We start from the raw sequence: 11,827 nt of genomic DNA on the forward strand, positions 1-11,827 counted from the left end.
TTTTTTTCTAACAATAACTTTTTAAAAAATCCATAACAATCACCAAAAATACATTATCAATGACTTTCAAATCCAACTTATATGCATTATAAAGTCCACACAAATGCATTAGACTTTTAAATCCACTATTGTCCTAGGTTAATTAAAATCTATTAAAATCCTCAATCCAATAACACCCCCTTAGTCTTTACCCAAATATTTCGACTTGATCTCGCAGAGAAACAACTTAAGAAATGTTGTAGTCTTTTAGTTCTTTTTAATAGTAATAATAGATGTTATCCCTGATATAATTATTTTACAAAGTATACATCTTATATACACCATTTATTTCATAAAGAGTGTCATTTTAAGGTTTTAATCTTGTTGTACAAAGAGTGTCGTTTTGTATTTCCAAATTCCAATACAATTTTAAGACTAAATATTCTTTCTTATTCCTACTATTTCAGCTTATTAATTAGAGAGAGGGTAATATGTAGTGTATTACTAAAGGTTAAAAATGAAATTTGTCTATTTTTCTTAATTTGTGTAAAAGTATTAGAATGACATTCTTTATGAAACAGATAGAGTATATGATATATCATTCGGAGTTTTTAACCAAAGAAAGTGTATAAATAACATTACTAGTCTAATATGGGAAACATAAGAAGATATATTCTGTTTGCCAAAAAAAAATATATATATATATATATTAGCTAGCGTTAATATTCGATATCTTTTCCGTTTACAAGCTAACGACATAATCCTACAGCAATTTAGTCGTGGGACTCTTGTTCTTTGGTCTTTGTAATAGAATGGATAACACATTAATTAGTTTGTCCCTGAATTTGTCAAATTAATTTTACAACCAAGTCTTTCATGGAAATATTATAAAGGCGAATAAGTATTTGTGATCTCTACTTTTGATGTGTGGCTGTACTTTCTAATTCTAGTGAATTTTGTTCAAATATTCCTATGAAAAAATAAATAAAAGAATAGTTACCTTGGGACTAGTAGAAGGTAATGGTTGGTGGTGTTGGTCGTTGATGGGTCGAGTCGGGGTGCTATGATCGGTTCCATTATAAGATCTCGCATGGTTTCTATCTTCTTTCACTTTGTCAAAGATGAGTGTGTAACTCTGATTCTCCATGTTCGAACCCGATCCAGGAAACGGTGGAATAGTCGCCACCTAATTGACAAAATACACTTGCTTAGCTATATATAGTGTATTATGAATTGTGACACATTTTTGTAACAGAAAATGGTGAAAATATCCATACCCTTTCACTACTTTGACCTCTAAGATTGCGTATCGGCCGCATCAGGACATGATCACGTGGTTGCCGCCTATTTGTTTCCGATGGATTTCCGAGTGATCTGCCTCCTCCACCGTATGGTTGATGGTTGTACGTTTCTTGTGTGGGCGGAGCTCTAACTCTGTTGTTTCTTTCATTGTGTGCAGGAGACGGTCTGAATTCGTTGTCTTCTCTGCTACTAAATCTTTCCTGCCTAGGTCTTACATTGTGGTTTTGTGGTTGGTCGTGCCTAGAATTTCGATTCTGTGCAAGGCTTGGATTCATTTCTGGATATTCATTCGGGTTAGAAACGTTCATACTCTTCTTGCTCTTGCTCGCTTTTTCGAACACGACGGTGAATGGAGCATCTTCGGTCCAATCTCCGAATTTGGGCACGTGTGAACGATTCTATAACCACAATAAAACATTTGCAAGAAAAAAGAAACACAAGTATTCTTAGAAAGCTCATATTACACAATACCATATGTTTGAGAGTTATGGACCATATATAGTATACCGTATAAATAAAGGGGTTGTTCACCCTGAAACTTTATTTTTGGTAAAATGTTAGAGCTATAATTAGAAACCTTACGGTGCAGGAATTAACAGACAACTCCGTAGAAGCTATTCATAATTTCATTATGTACCGAAACCATATGTTGATGTTAAGGAGACGACCATATAAGAATTCCAAATTCATACGAGAAAATGAAAAAAAATGTGAAATATGTCAATAGAGTCAAACATAAGAAAATCTTCTGACGATACTGCAGATTTGGTGATATGACATACTGACGATAATTTTATAGGATCCATAATCCATTTGTAGGTAAAGGTATCCAAATATATTTGGTAACTTCACATAGAGGTTAGAATAAAAACAAACAATTATAGAAGAAAAGTTTTAAGATATCAACATAAACAAAAAAAAAAGACTTACTGCCATATTTCTGAATCTCCAGTAGCCAGAAATGAAGAATGTCTTCAATGGCTCTAAGACAAAGAGAGGTTATCGAGAAAGAGGTAAGAGACGTGTATACACGAAAGGCGTTGACAATTCATATAGTCATTGACTTGTCTTTCTTGTGATTACGTAGAACGACGACTCCTTCTACGGCGTTGATTGGTCTTCCTTTGCATCCTTAATGATTAACGAATACTTCCAACGAACGAGTAACAACACGCCTCATGCTTGTTTATACATTAAAAAAAAAAAATTGCATACTAGGAATTATCCGATCACATGAAAATTATAGTTAATTGGGATCTAATTACCTAATTGACTCTTGAGTTTTGACCATAAGGAACAAAAAAAAAAAATTGGAGAGCCGATTGATAAGGACAACATGAGCAGATTTCATAGCAAAAAATAAAATAAAAGATGTACTAATTAATTCAATTTGAGCCTAATTCAAATATAAGACATCCCAAAATTATTGTCTCACTTTGTGCCAAATAAGTTTAACGAAAATGAAGTTTACAAGTCACTTCATTCTGGAGAAGACTATCTAACTCTTTTTTTTTAAGGTTCACTTATCCTTCAAATACATGTAATCTACATCGGAGAAGATATACCCAAAATGCTTTTATGTAGCATAGATCCTTTTAATTCTTACGTTAGACATCTCTTAATCATCTTCAACTTTTTGGTTTCATGTTACCTGTTTAATGGACATATTCAGTGAAAATTTTCCCTTGTAGGTTCGACAAAATCTCCTGCAAAATATATTGAAAACATTGGTGGAGAATTTTACGAAAATTATAAGTCACTAAAGCTCAGAAAGAATCTTAAAACACAATAGCAAAGCAGTTTCCTCACTCCTGGTGTTGCCACGTCAGCATCTCTTTCTGGTTAAAAGGCCTAATTTCAAAAAGTTATCCAAATTTCATTTTTCTTCTATTTTTGGGCATAATCTTTTATAGGTCCATTTTTTGTTTTCCCTGGAAGTCTAACCCCTGGCTATCCTCCATTCGGCTGTTCTCCGAGTTGCGACCTCAACTATCTCTCCCCCTCTAGATTAAGTTTACCATCGATCTCAAATTAAAGGTTGCCACTCCACACCTTTTCACTGCCTCTCTTGTCTTTCATCTCCATAGTAACGGTTTCGTGTTTAATGGCCATTCATGAACATCGATGATCTCTCTTTTGATTCAACACCCACAAAGCTTTCTTCAATTGCCGGAAGTTTCAGTCCTATATAATGTTGTCGCTTACAATTTCATGCTTCTAAGATTGTACTTTGTCTCTTACTTTACTTTGCCACGGCCTCTGCCCACAGATTGTAGCTGTGACCGCCTCCTTTTGACCAGCCATTCGTGTTTGTCCCAATCCGAGCCAATGCAGACCCGCGAAAGATGGCTTGCTTAGCCATCTCAATGCTCCAGTCGTTAAGCTCACACAGTTATGGACATTGAGCTTCCTCAATTGTTTGCTTCCTCCCTCTGCTTGTCTTTCTTTTGTAGCCAGCAACTCTACCGAAGAATCTGTTACGTGAAAGCAACTTATGATACTTAGTGTTAAAGCCTTGCAATAACGCGTGATTGTATAGATGGCTCTGTCTGATATTCCTGGCATGTGACCAAGATCAAGTGTTGATAATGTTTTGCTGATGGTTCCTTCAATTAAACTAAATAGTGGCACCTCGACATTAATACTTTTAACACACACAAACGTAACTGCAACAAACGTCGACTCTATAAAGGACGGAAGAAAAAATAGTAAAAAAATATACTCTCCAACTTCCAAAAAATGCAACGAAACACACTCTACTCACTTGACGAACTACCAACGACGTGCTCGGAGATATAATCTCAAGAGCTGCTCGGATTTCACGAAAAATGGTTAGGCATATTATGCTAGCATCACTAGACCTTGCAAAGGCAGCCCAAGATCATCGAGTTTACAAGAATATCAACCTAAGACCACTAGCAATGCATCTACTTGCAGCAATAAGCAAGTACCAAGATCTAATGGTAAAATGCATTGCAAGTGGAAATGTGGAGGCACACTACATCAAAGGAATCCAGGAGTATTTTCACAACAACAACACATAAGAAGGGTTGGAACACTTGAAAAAGGCAGCAAAAAGTAATTATGCAAACAGTATTTACCTTTACGGGAATGTGAAGTTGTGCAGGGGTGACACTGAGGAAGGCCAAATGTGGCTGGAAAGAAAACAAAGCAAAGTGTGATCAATGCTAGAAAAATAACAAGACGTCCTTACACAATATCAATGTGCAAAAACTACAATGCTACTTCACTACTTTGAGAGAAGTTCAACCAACAATCATCTGTAGCCTCACTGATATGGAAAATAGATGCCCTCATTGCTACTTCTTTTAGCTAAACGATCGACAATATGGTTTATGAATGTTATCATCCTTTAATAATGACCTATATTTCCAATGTAAGAGTTCTTTACAAGTTCTCTTGTTCAAATCTATGTTGCATGGAAACGGAAACGGATACGCGGAAACGAAACGTTTCGGAAATGGGAAATGGGTTTTTTCAAAAATTAAGTAATGGAAACGTGTAGGAAACGTATATACATATATATAGATATATAGATATAGAGAGATATAATAAATCCCCAAACATAAAAACCATATTAAAAAAATCTGAAACAACACAAATTCAAAACATAAATATTAAATAGTTTAATTAAAAGTAAAACCGTAAAAAAATAAACGTTCAAAATCAAATTTTTGACCAGCATCGCCATATATTTAAGGAGTTTAACTTTTAAGCTACTAATTATATTATATTTTTTATCATTATATGTATCATGAATTCTTATATTTTCAATTTATTTATTTATTAAATTTTGAAATTATAAAAAAGAGTTTCCGTCGTGTTTCCAAAACGGAAACGGAGTTTCCATCGTGTTTCCAAAACGGAAACGGAGTTTCCATCGTGTTTCCAAACATATATTTTTAGGAATCGTGTTTCTGTGACTTGTTTCCGAGTTTCCACGAGTTTCCGTTTCCGAAACGTTTTGGAAACGGGAAACGCATCTCAAAAAGAGTTTCCATGCAACATAGGTTCAAATATTATGTCGATGTGTCCAATCTCAAACAATTGAAAATACAACAAAAAAGGAAACAACTTATGAAAATCAATAGCGCAGCATGCCAACATAAGTCACGTATATTACGAACAACTATGAACACGAGGATAAATATATTAGCAAAATGGTGTTTACCTATAAGATATAAAATTGTTATGCACGAAGAACAACTTCAAAGAAAAATACAGCAAACAAAAACAAGGTCGCAAAAGTACAAAAGGGAAGACCGATCAAAACAGGGGAATTAGGAAAAAAAAAAACAGGATGAAGGTAACGAAACAAAAACAGAGTAAACCTAATTTGGCACCTATTGAGACATCTATCACCAAACTAAAAAAAAAGGTAAGAGATGCAGACACTAACAAACCATAAAAGAGACGCTAAAAAAGATTAGTAAATGAAATCGAGCCAAAACCAAGGCTCCCGAAAAGTAGCAAAAAACAGCAGAACCAGTAGTATTTCAGAATCAATACATACGCAAACAGAAATCCACAAAAAACGAAAAATTTCAAAAAGAGCAAATCAGAAAACAGAGTAAATCCAGCCAAATACTGAGATGGTCCTAATGAAACTCAAATTACAACAACCTTCTTAAAAGAGTCGATTACTTAATTAGAGAATGAAAGGTACACATGGGAGAACCAATTAACACAGATGGTCAACGAACTAACCAGGGGAGTACCAATTATCCACCACCGATGCGAAGCCAAGACAAAACCTTCCCAAAGGTGCCAAAAAAATTAAATTTTTCTGTATCGACACAATGAATGCTTCAAAACAAAGAACGCCCATCAAAATGAGATCTACAAGCCTACTACTATCCTTCAGATTGAAATATTGATACACACCATTTCGTCCAACAACCGATATACAAAGAAAAAAAAACACAACTACAAGACACAAGCTATTTCCTAAAAGGACAAATACATCCTCAAATCAATAAAACCCAATCTAGACCCAAAACAGCACTATCTTTAAAGGCCTAAACGAATATTTGGGCCCAATCAATGTAAGAAATATATATATATATATATATATATATATATAAACACCCGAATGTAAGTAAATTAAAAACCTATTACTAACTTACAAACTTTGTAACACAATCACAAAAAAAAAAAAAATTGACAAACATTCTCACACATTTCATTTAATACGTATTTTGAAAAAAAAACAAGGAACTACAACCACATATAGAAACATACAAAAAACAAGCAATCAAACGGATAACAGGTAAAAGAAACAATGCAAAAACAAAACCAAATTTTAAAATAAACATAACTAATATAAAATAAAAATGTACAACTAAACAGTAGATTGTACTTAATGCAAAAAAAGCAAACAAAAAAGCCAAAATGACCATTTTTCAAAAAAAAAACACAAAAAATATCAACCAAGATATAAAGAGAAAATAACAATAAAAAGAAAATAACAAAACACTTTATAAATATCCACCAAAAAACACATATCACACTCTAATCAAACTCCCGCGCTGAGCACGGACCAAATACTAGACAATGACAAAATGACAAATAATAATAAATTAATCAGAACTAACAATTACAGCAAAACAACAATTTTAAGTACATAATGTTAACTTCTCATCATAATTATTTTATAAAACATGAACAAAACACAGAAAATGATCTTAAATTTTGAAAAGTAAAAAGCACACTAAATTATACTTACTGCAAAACCTATTTTTTAAAAAAATATCCAACAAACAACATAAGCACCCAAATCAAATACAAAAACAGATATAAAGATGAATTTACATAACCAAAATATAATATACATAAAAAAAATTCGAAATACACCTTCATCTATCTCCCGCGCGTAGAGCGGCTCAATTGCTAGTGATAAATAATAGTAGGAAAACATAATCGTTGTGATGAACCATCACTTATAATTAACATCCTCGTCATAAACCAATTTTTCATTTTGATGGTGCGAGCCCTTTAATGTTTCTCAGATTTTGGAGTTGACTTTGATAACTTGTTATACATTAACAACCACCATCTTTTAGGTTTCCATGCTCACTCTAGGTTTGTGGGTCTTCCTCGTCCCATGCATGTTAAGTGTACTATTCTTATTTTTCACTCACAATACGGAATCTCAAATACTTTCATGTACGTCATCCACCCTTAAATATCCTGAAACTCAAATAAACTTAACTGTATAGTTTCTCAAAATGACATATGGAGAAGATAGATGCATCTTGATATTGGGCTTGTTCGTTTGGTTGACGCTGGCGGCTGCGGCAGCAGCAGCGGCAGCGGCTGCGTTTATGTTTTTAATCGCTGAATTGAAACAACGTTTAAAAATATTAGACGCAGGTCATAGCGTTTGCCGCAGCGTCATGACGCAAGTACCTGCGGCTAGTAAACGAACAACCATACCTGCGTCTGCCGCAGCCGCAGGTACTTGCGGCAGCCAAACGAACAAGCCCATAAATGGTGTAACACAATCACAAACAAAAAAAAAATTGAGAAACATTCTCACACATTTCATTTAATACGTATTTTGAAAAAAAAACAAGGAACTACAACCACGTATAGAAACATACAAAAAACAAGCAATCAAACGGATAACAGGTAAAAGAAACAATGCAAAAACAAAACCAAATTTTAAAATAAACATAACTAATATAAAATAAAAATGTACAACTAAACAGTAGATTGTACTTAATGCAAAAAAAGCAAACAAAAAAGCCAAAATGACCATTTTTCAAAAAAAAAACACAAAAAATATCAACCAAGATATAAAGAGAAAATAACAATAAAAAGAAAATAACAAAACACTTTATAAATATCCACCAAAAAACACATATCACACTCTAATCAAACTCCCGCGCTGAGCACGGACCAAATACTAGACAATGACAAAATGACAAATAATAATAAATTAATCAGAACTAACAATTACAGCAAAACAACAATTTTAAGTACATAATGTTAACTTCTCATCATAATTATTTTATAAAACATGAACAAAACACAGAAAATGATCTTAAATTTTGAAAAGTAAAAAGCACACTAAATTATACTTACTGCAAAACCTATTTTTTAAAAAAATATCCAACAAACAACATAAGCACCCAAATCAAATACAAAAACAGATATAAAGATGAATTTACATAACCAAAATATAATATACACAAAAAAAATTCGAAATACACCTTCATCTATCTCCCGCGAGTAGAGCGGCTCAATTGCTAGTGATAAATAATAGTAGGAAAACATAATCGTTGTGATGAACCATCACTTATAATTAACATCCTCGTCATAAACCAATTTTTCATTTTGATGGTGCGAGCCCTTTAATGTTTCTCAGATTTTGGAGTTGACTTTGATAACTTGTTATACATTAACAACCACCATCTTTTAGGTTTCCATGCTCACTCTAGGTTTGTGGGTCTTCCTCGTCCCATGCATGTTAAGTGTACTATTCTTATTTTTCACTCACAATACGGAATCTCAAATACTTTCATGTACGTCATCCACCCTTAAATATCCTGAAACTCAAATAAACTTAACTGTATAGTTTCTCAAAATGACATATGGAGAAGATAGATGCATCTTGATATTTGGGCTTGTTCGTTTGGTTGACGCTGGTGGCTGCGGCAGCAGCAGTGGCAGCGGCTGCGTTTATGTTTCTAATCGCTGAATTGAAACAACGTTTAAAAATATTAGACGCAGGTCATAGCGTTTGCCGCAGCGTCATGACGCAAGTACCTGCGGCAAGTAAACGAACAACCATACCTGCGTCTGCCGCAGCCGCAGGTACTTGCGGCAGCCAAACGAACAACCCATTATATAATCAATCTACGATTTTAGTTTCTCAACATGCACCACAATCTTGTTTATATTGGAGTATTACACCATCTCTCTTTTTCAATCTTTAAAAGAGTGGGCATATATGGGGGTTAGAGACCATTGATCAATTTCATCAAAAAAAAAAAAAAACTGTTCAATTTCATAAAAAAAAAAATCATCAAAAAAAGAAACTAATGCAACTTACTTATTGCATAATTAATTTTTGAATAATTAATTTTCATAAAAAAAAAATTTAATTATTCAATTTTCTCCAAGAAAAAAGAATGAAGAAAAACAGAGATGCATGGTATAGTAAATCAAAAACAGAGATGATGCTTACCAATTGCATCGTCATCTCTCTTAAAAGTAAATCAAAAACGACAAAATTGCGTCTGTTGCTTTTACAAAGGGCATCATCAGTAGCTTAGACTTTAGAGTAGAGTTCACTCTTAATCCTTAAGTTTTACATAATTAGTACACAACCATTGGTCTCCCTTCTCTCTCCCTCTCTCCTTCTACCTTTTATGCTTTCTTCTGAACTTTTCTCAGATCCTTCTTCACTCTTCACTTTTCACTCTTCTTCTTCGATTTCTTAGCTTTAACTCTTGTCTTAGCCCTCCTCTCCAATTTATGATTTCTTGGTGGTATCAAGAATGAGTGACCGAGTTCTTGAAAAAGCAAATGGGTTTTAGATAACTTGCTGCTTTCTCCAATCTGGATTTTGGTTTTATTTTCATACCCAAGTAGCAAAAACTAGAAGACAAGAGTTAGAAATTAGGGGTTTAAGGTTTTACATTCTTGGTGAATTGGTGTTAAAGGAACAAACTTTAGGAGAAGACTTCAGAACATGATTCAGTTACTGTTTCTGGTTCTATTTGTGGAAGGTGCGATTGCATTCTTACTGTTGATAAAGATTGGTCCTTTGAGAGAGCTTGTGATAAAAAGCCTTGACCAGATGAAGATGGGTAAAGGTCCTGCCACTGTGAAAACCATAGCTGGAACTATGTCTGTTATTCTCTTCTCTAATCTCATGAGCATTGTCAAGATCCAGAACAAGGGTTCCAAGCTTGGCACTATGTCTCCTATGGATCAGGTTCTTTGGAGAACACACTTGCTTGAAGCTTCTTTAATGGGTCAGTTTCTCTCTTTTGGATTTAAAAAAAAATTGAACTATACTGCTTTGTTGATTTATTGTTGTCTTAGCTGTTAGCTTCTAGATTAGTTTGTATCTTGGCTGGATTGTGTTCTGATGATAATCTAGCTGTTGTCCTTGATTCATGGCTTTCAAGGCTGATTCAGCTTTTACGGAATTCATATAGGCTATGAGGGATGATCTGAATAATACAAACTCGCAAGCTTAAGTTGAGTAAGCAACTATATATGTTGTGAGTAAGAGTTTGTTTACCAGTTGAGTGGATGGTGGCATCAATATATCGAACCACTGTGACTGTGTACTCATATCACACGTATGAGTATCTCTAGCTATATATATAGTTGTATCTGAGGCTCTGTTCTGCTAGTGTTCACTAGATTTGAGGAGCTGCCTTCGTAGGTTGATGAATTTGGAACCTGAATACTGATCTTGATTTGTGGATTACAATCAAGAATACATGACTATATAATACTAATAGGAACTGATTTGCTTATGTTGTAATTGAGGTTGATGCATTCTCTTATCAATACTTCATTTGGTCTTTCTAAATCTTCCTTTGGGCTTGAAAAGGGTCTTGAAAGTGTTGAGCTTGTTGCAGGAGTCGTACTTTTTCTCGGCTTCATAATTGACAGAGTGCATCATTACCTCAGAAAGCTAATCAATTTAAGAAGCAATGTTGGGTCATCGAAAGAAGAACTTGAAGAGCTCCAGAAAGAAAGAACCGAAATGAAGGAGAAAGAGGAGAAAGCATCCAAGGAAATCAAGCTGCTTCAAGAAAAATTGTCATCTATTTTGGAGAGACTTAAGAAAGCAGAAACTGAGTCCAAAGAGAAAGAGAAGAAACTTGAAACCGCTGAAACCCATGTTGAGGCACTTCAGAAACAGTCTGCAGAGCTGCTTCTAGAGTATGATAGATTGCTAGAAGATAACCAACATCTCCAAAGCCAAATCTTGGGGAAAACGAAGAGCTGATGTTTTAAAATTTGTCTGGTGTCATTAAACAATGGTGAAGAAGAGAGTTTATGGAGTATTACTGCAGTTGCATGAATTCTTGCAACATTTTTGCTTTTAGTATATGGATATATTGATTGTCTTTTGAAACTGGTTCTTTTTTCTTCTCAATTCTTTGGAATGTTTTGTCGACAATCATATATATAAAAGTAGACAAAAAAATTATAACCAATTAATTTTCACATTTAACTCACATAATATAAAACTGAAATCATATAAATTCTCCCTATAAATTATGCATTAACTTTATTTCTCCACTAAGTTGTATTAATCAATTGTATTAAAACAAAACAATAAATTAGAATTGTAACTCTCATTTTTCTTAATGTAATTTTTCATCATTTATTTTCCTATAAATACTCATTATCTTATTCTCTTAGTTTATCACTTTTTCATTCTTTCATCTTCTTCCACTACTCTCAAATATCTTTTTTGTTTTGTTTTGTTTTGTTTTGTATTTTTTTTGTTATTGTTGTTGTATGGGTTATAAAAAATCAAATCAAATATCAT

General features: G+C 33.7%; 2 protein-coding genes across 2 annotated transcripts in view; one reads left to right on the forward strand and one right to left on the reverse strand.

Annotated features, from left to right (window-relative positions):
* The window catches only part of LOC104770924 (RPM1-interacting protein 4-like), a 5,457-nt gene extending 3,145 nt beyond the window's left edge, over positions 1 to 2,312 (reverse strand). The window contains exons 1-3 of the mRNA XM_010495402.2: positions 2,212 to 2,312; positions 1,257 to 1,679; positions 980 to 1,165 (exon numbers count right to left, since the gene is read on the reverse strand). Coding sequence (XP_010493704.1) covers positions 980 to 1,165; positions 1,257 to 1,679; positions 2,212 to 2,217 — 615 coding nt within the window. The 5' untranslated portion in view covers positions 2,218 to 2,312. The remainder of the gene's footprint in view (positions 1 to 979; positions 1,166 to 1,256; positions 1,680 to 2,211) is intronic.
* On the forward strand, positions 10,001 to 11,464 carry LOC104770926 (B-cell receptor-associated protein 31-like). The gene is made up of 2 exons (XM_010495403.2): positions 10,001 to 10,286; positions 10,905 to 11,464. Exons 1-2 carry the CDS (start codon positions 10,001 to 10,003, stop codon positions 11,276 to 11,278), a joined length of 660 nt encoding a protein of 219 aa, XP_010493705.1. The 3' UTR covers positions 11,279 to 11,464.

The sequence above is a fragment of the Camelina sativa genome, chromosome 20 (genome assembly GCF_000633955.1).
Source record: "Camelina sativa cultivar DH55 chromosome 20, Cs, whole genome shotgun sequence".
NCBI lineage: Eukaryota > Viridiplantae > Streptophyta > Magnoliopsida > Brassicales > Brassicaceae > Camelina > Camelina sativa.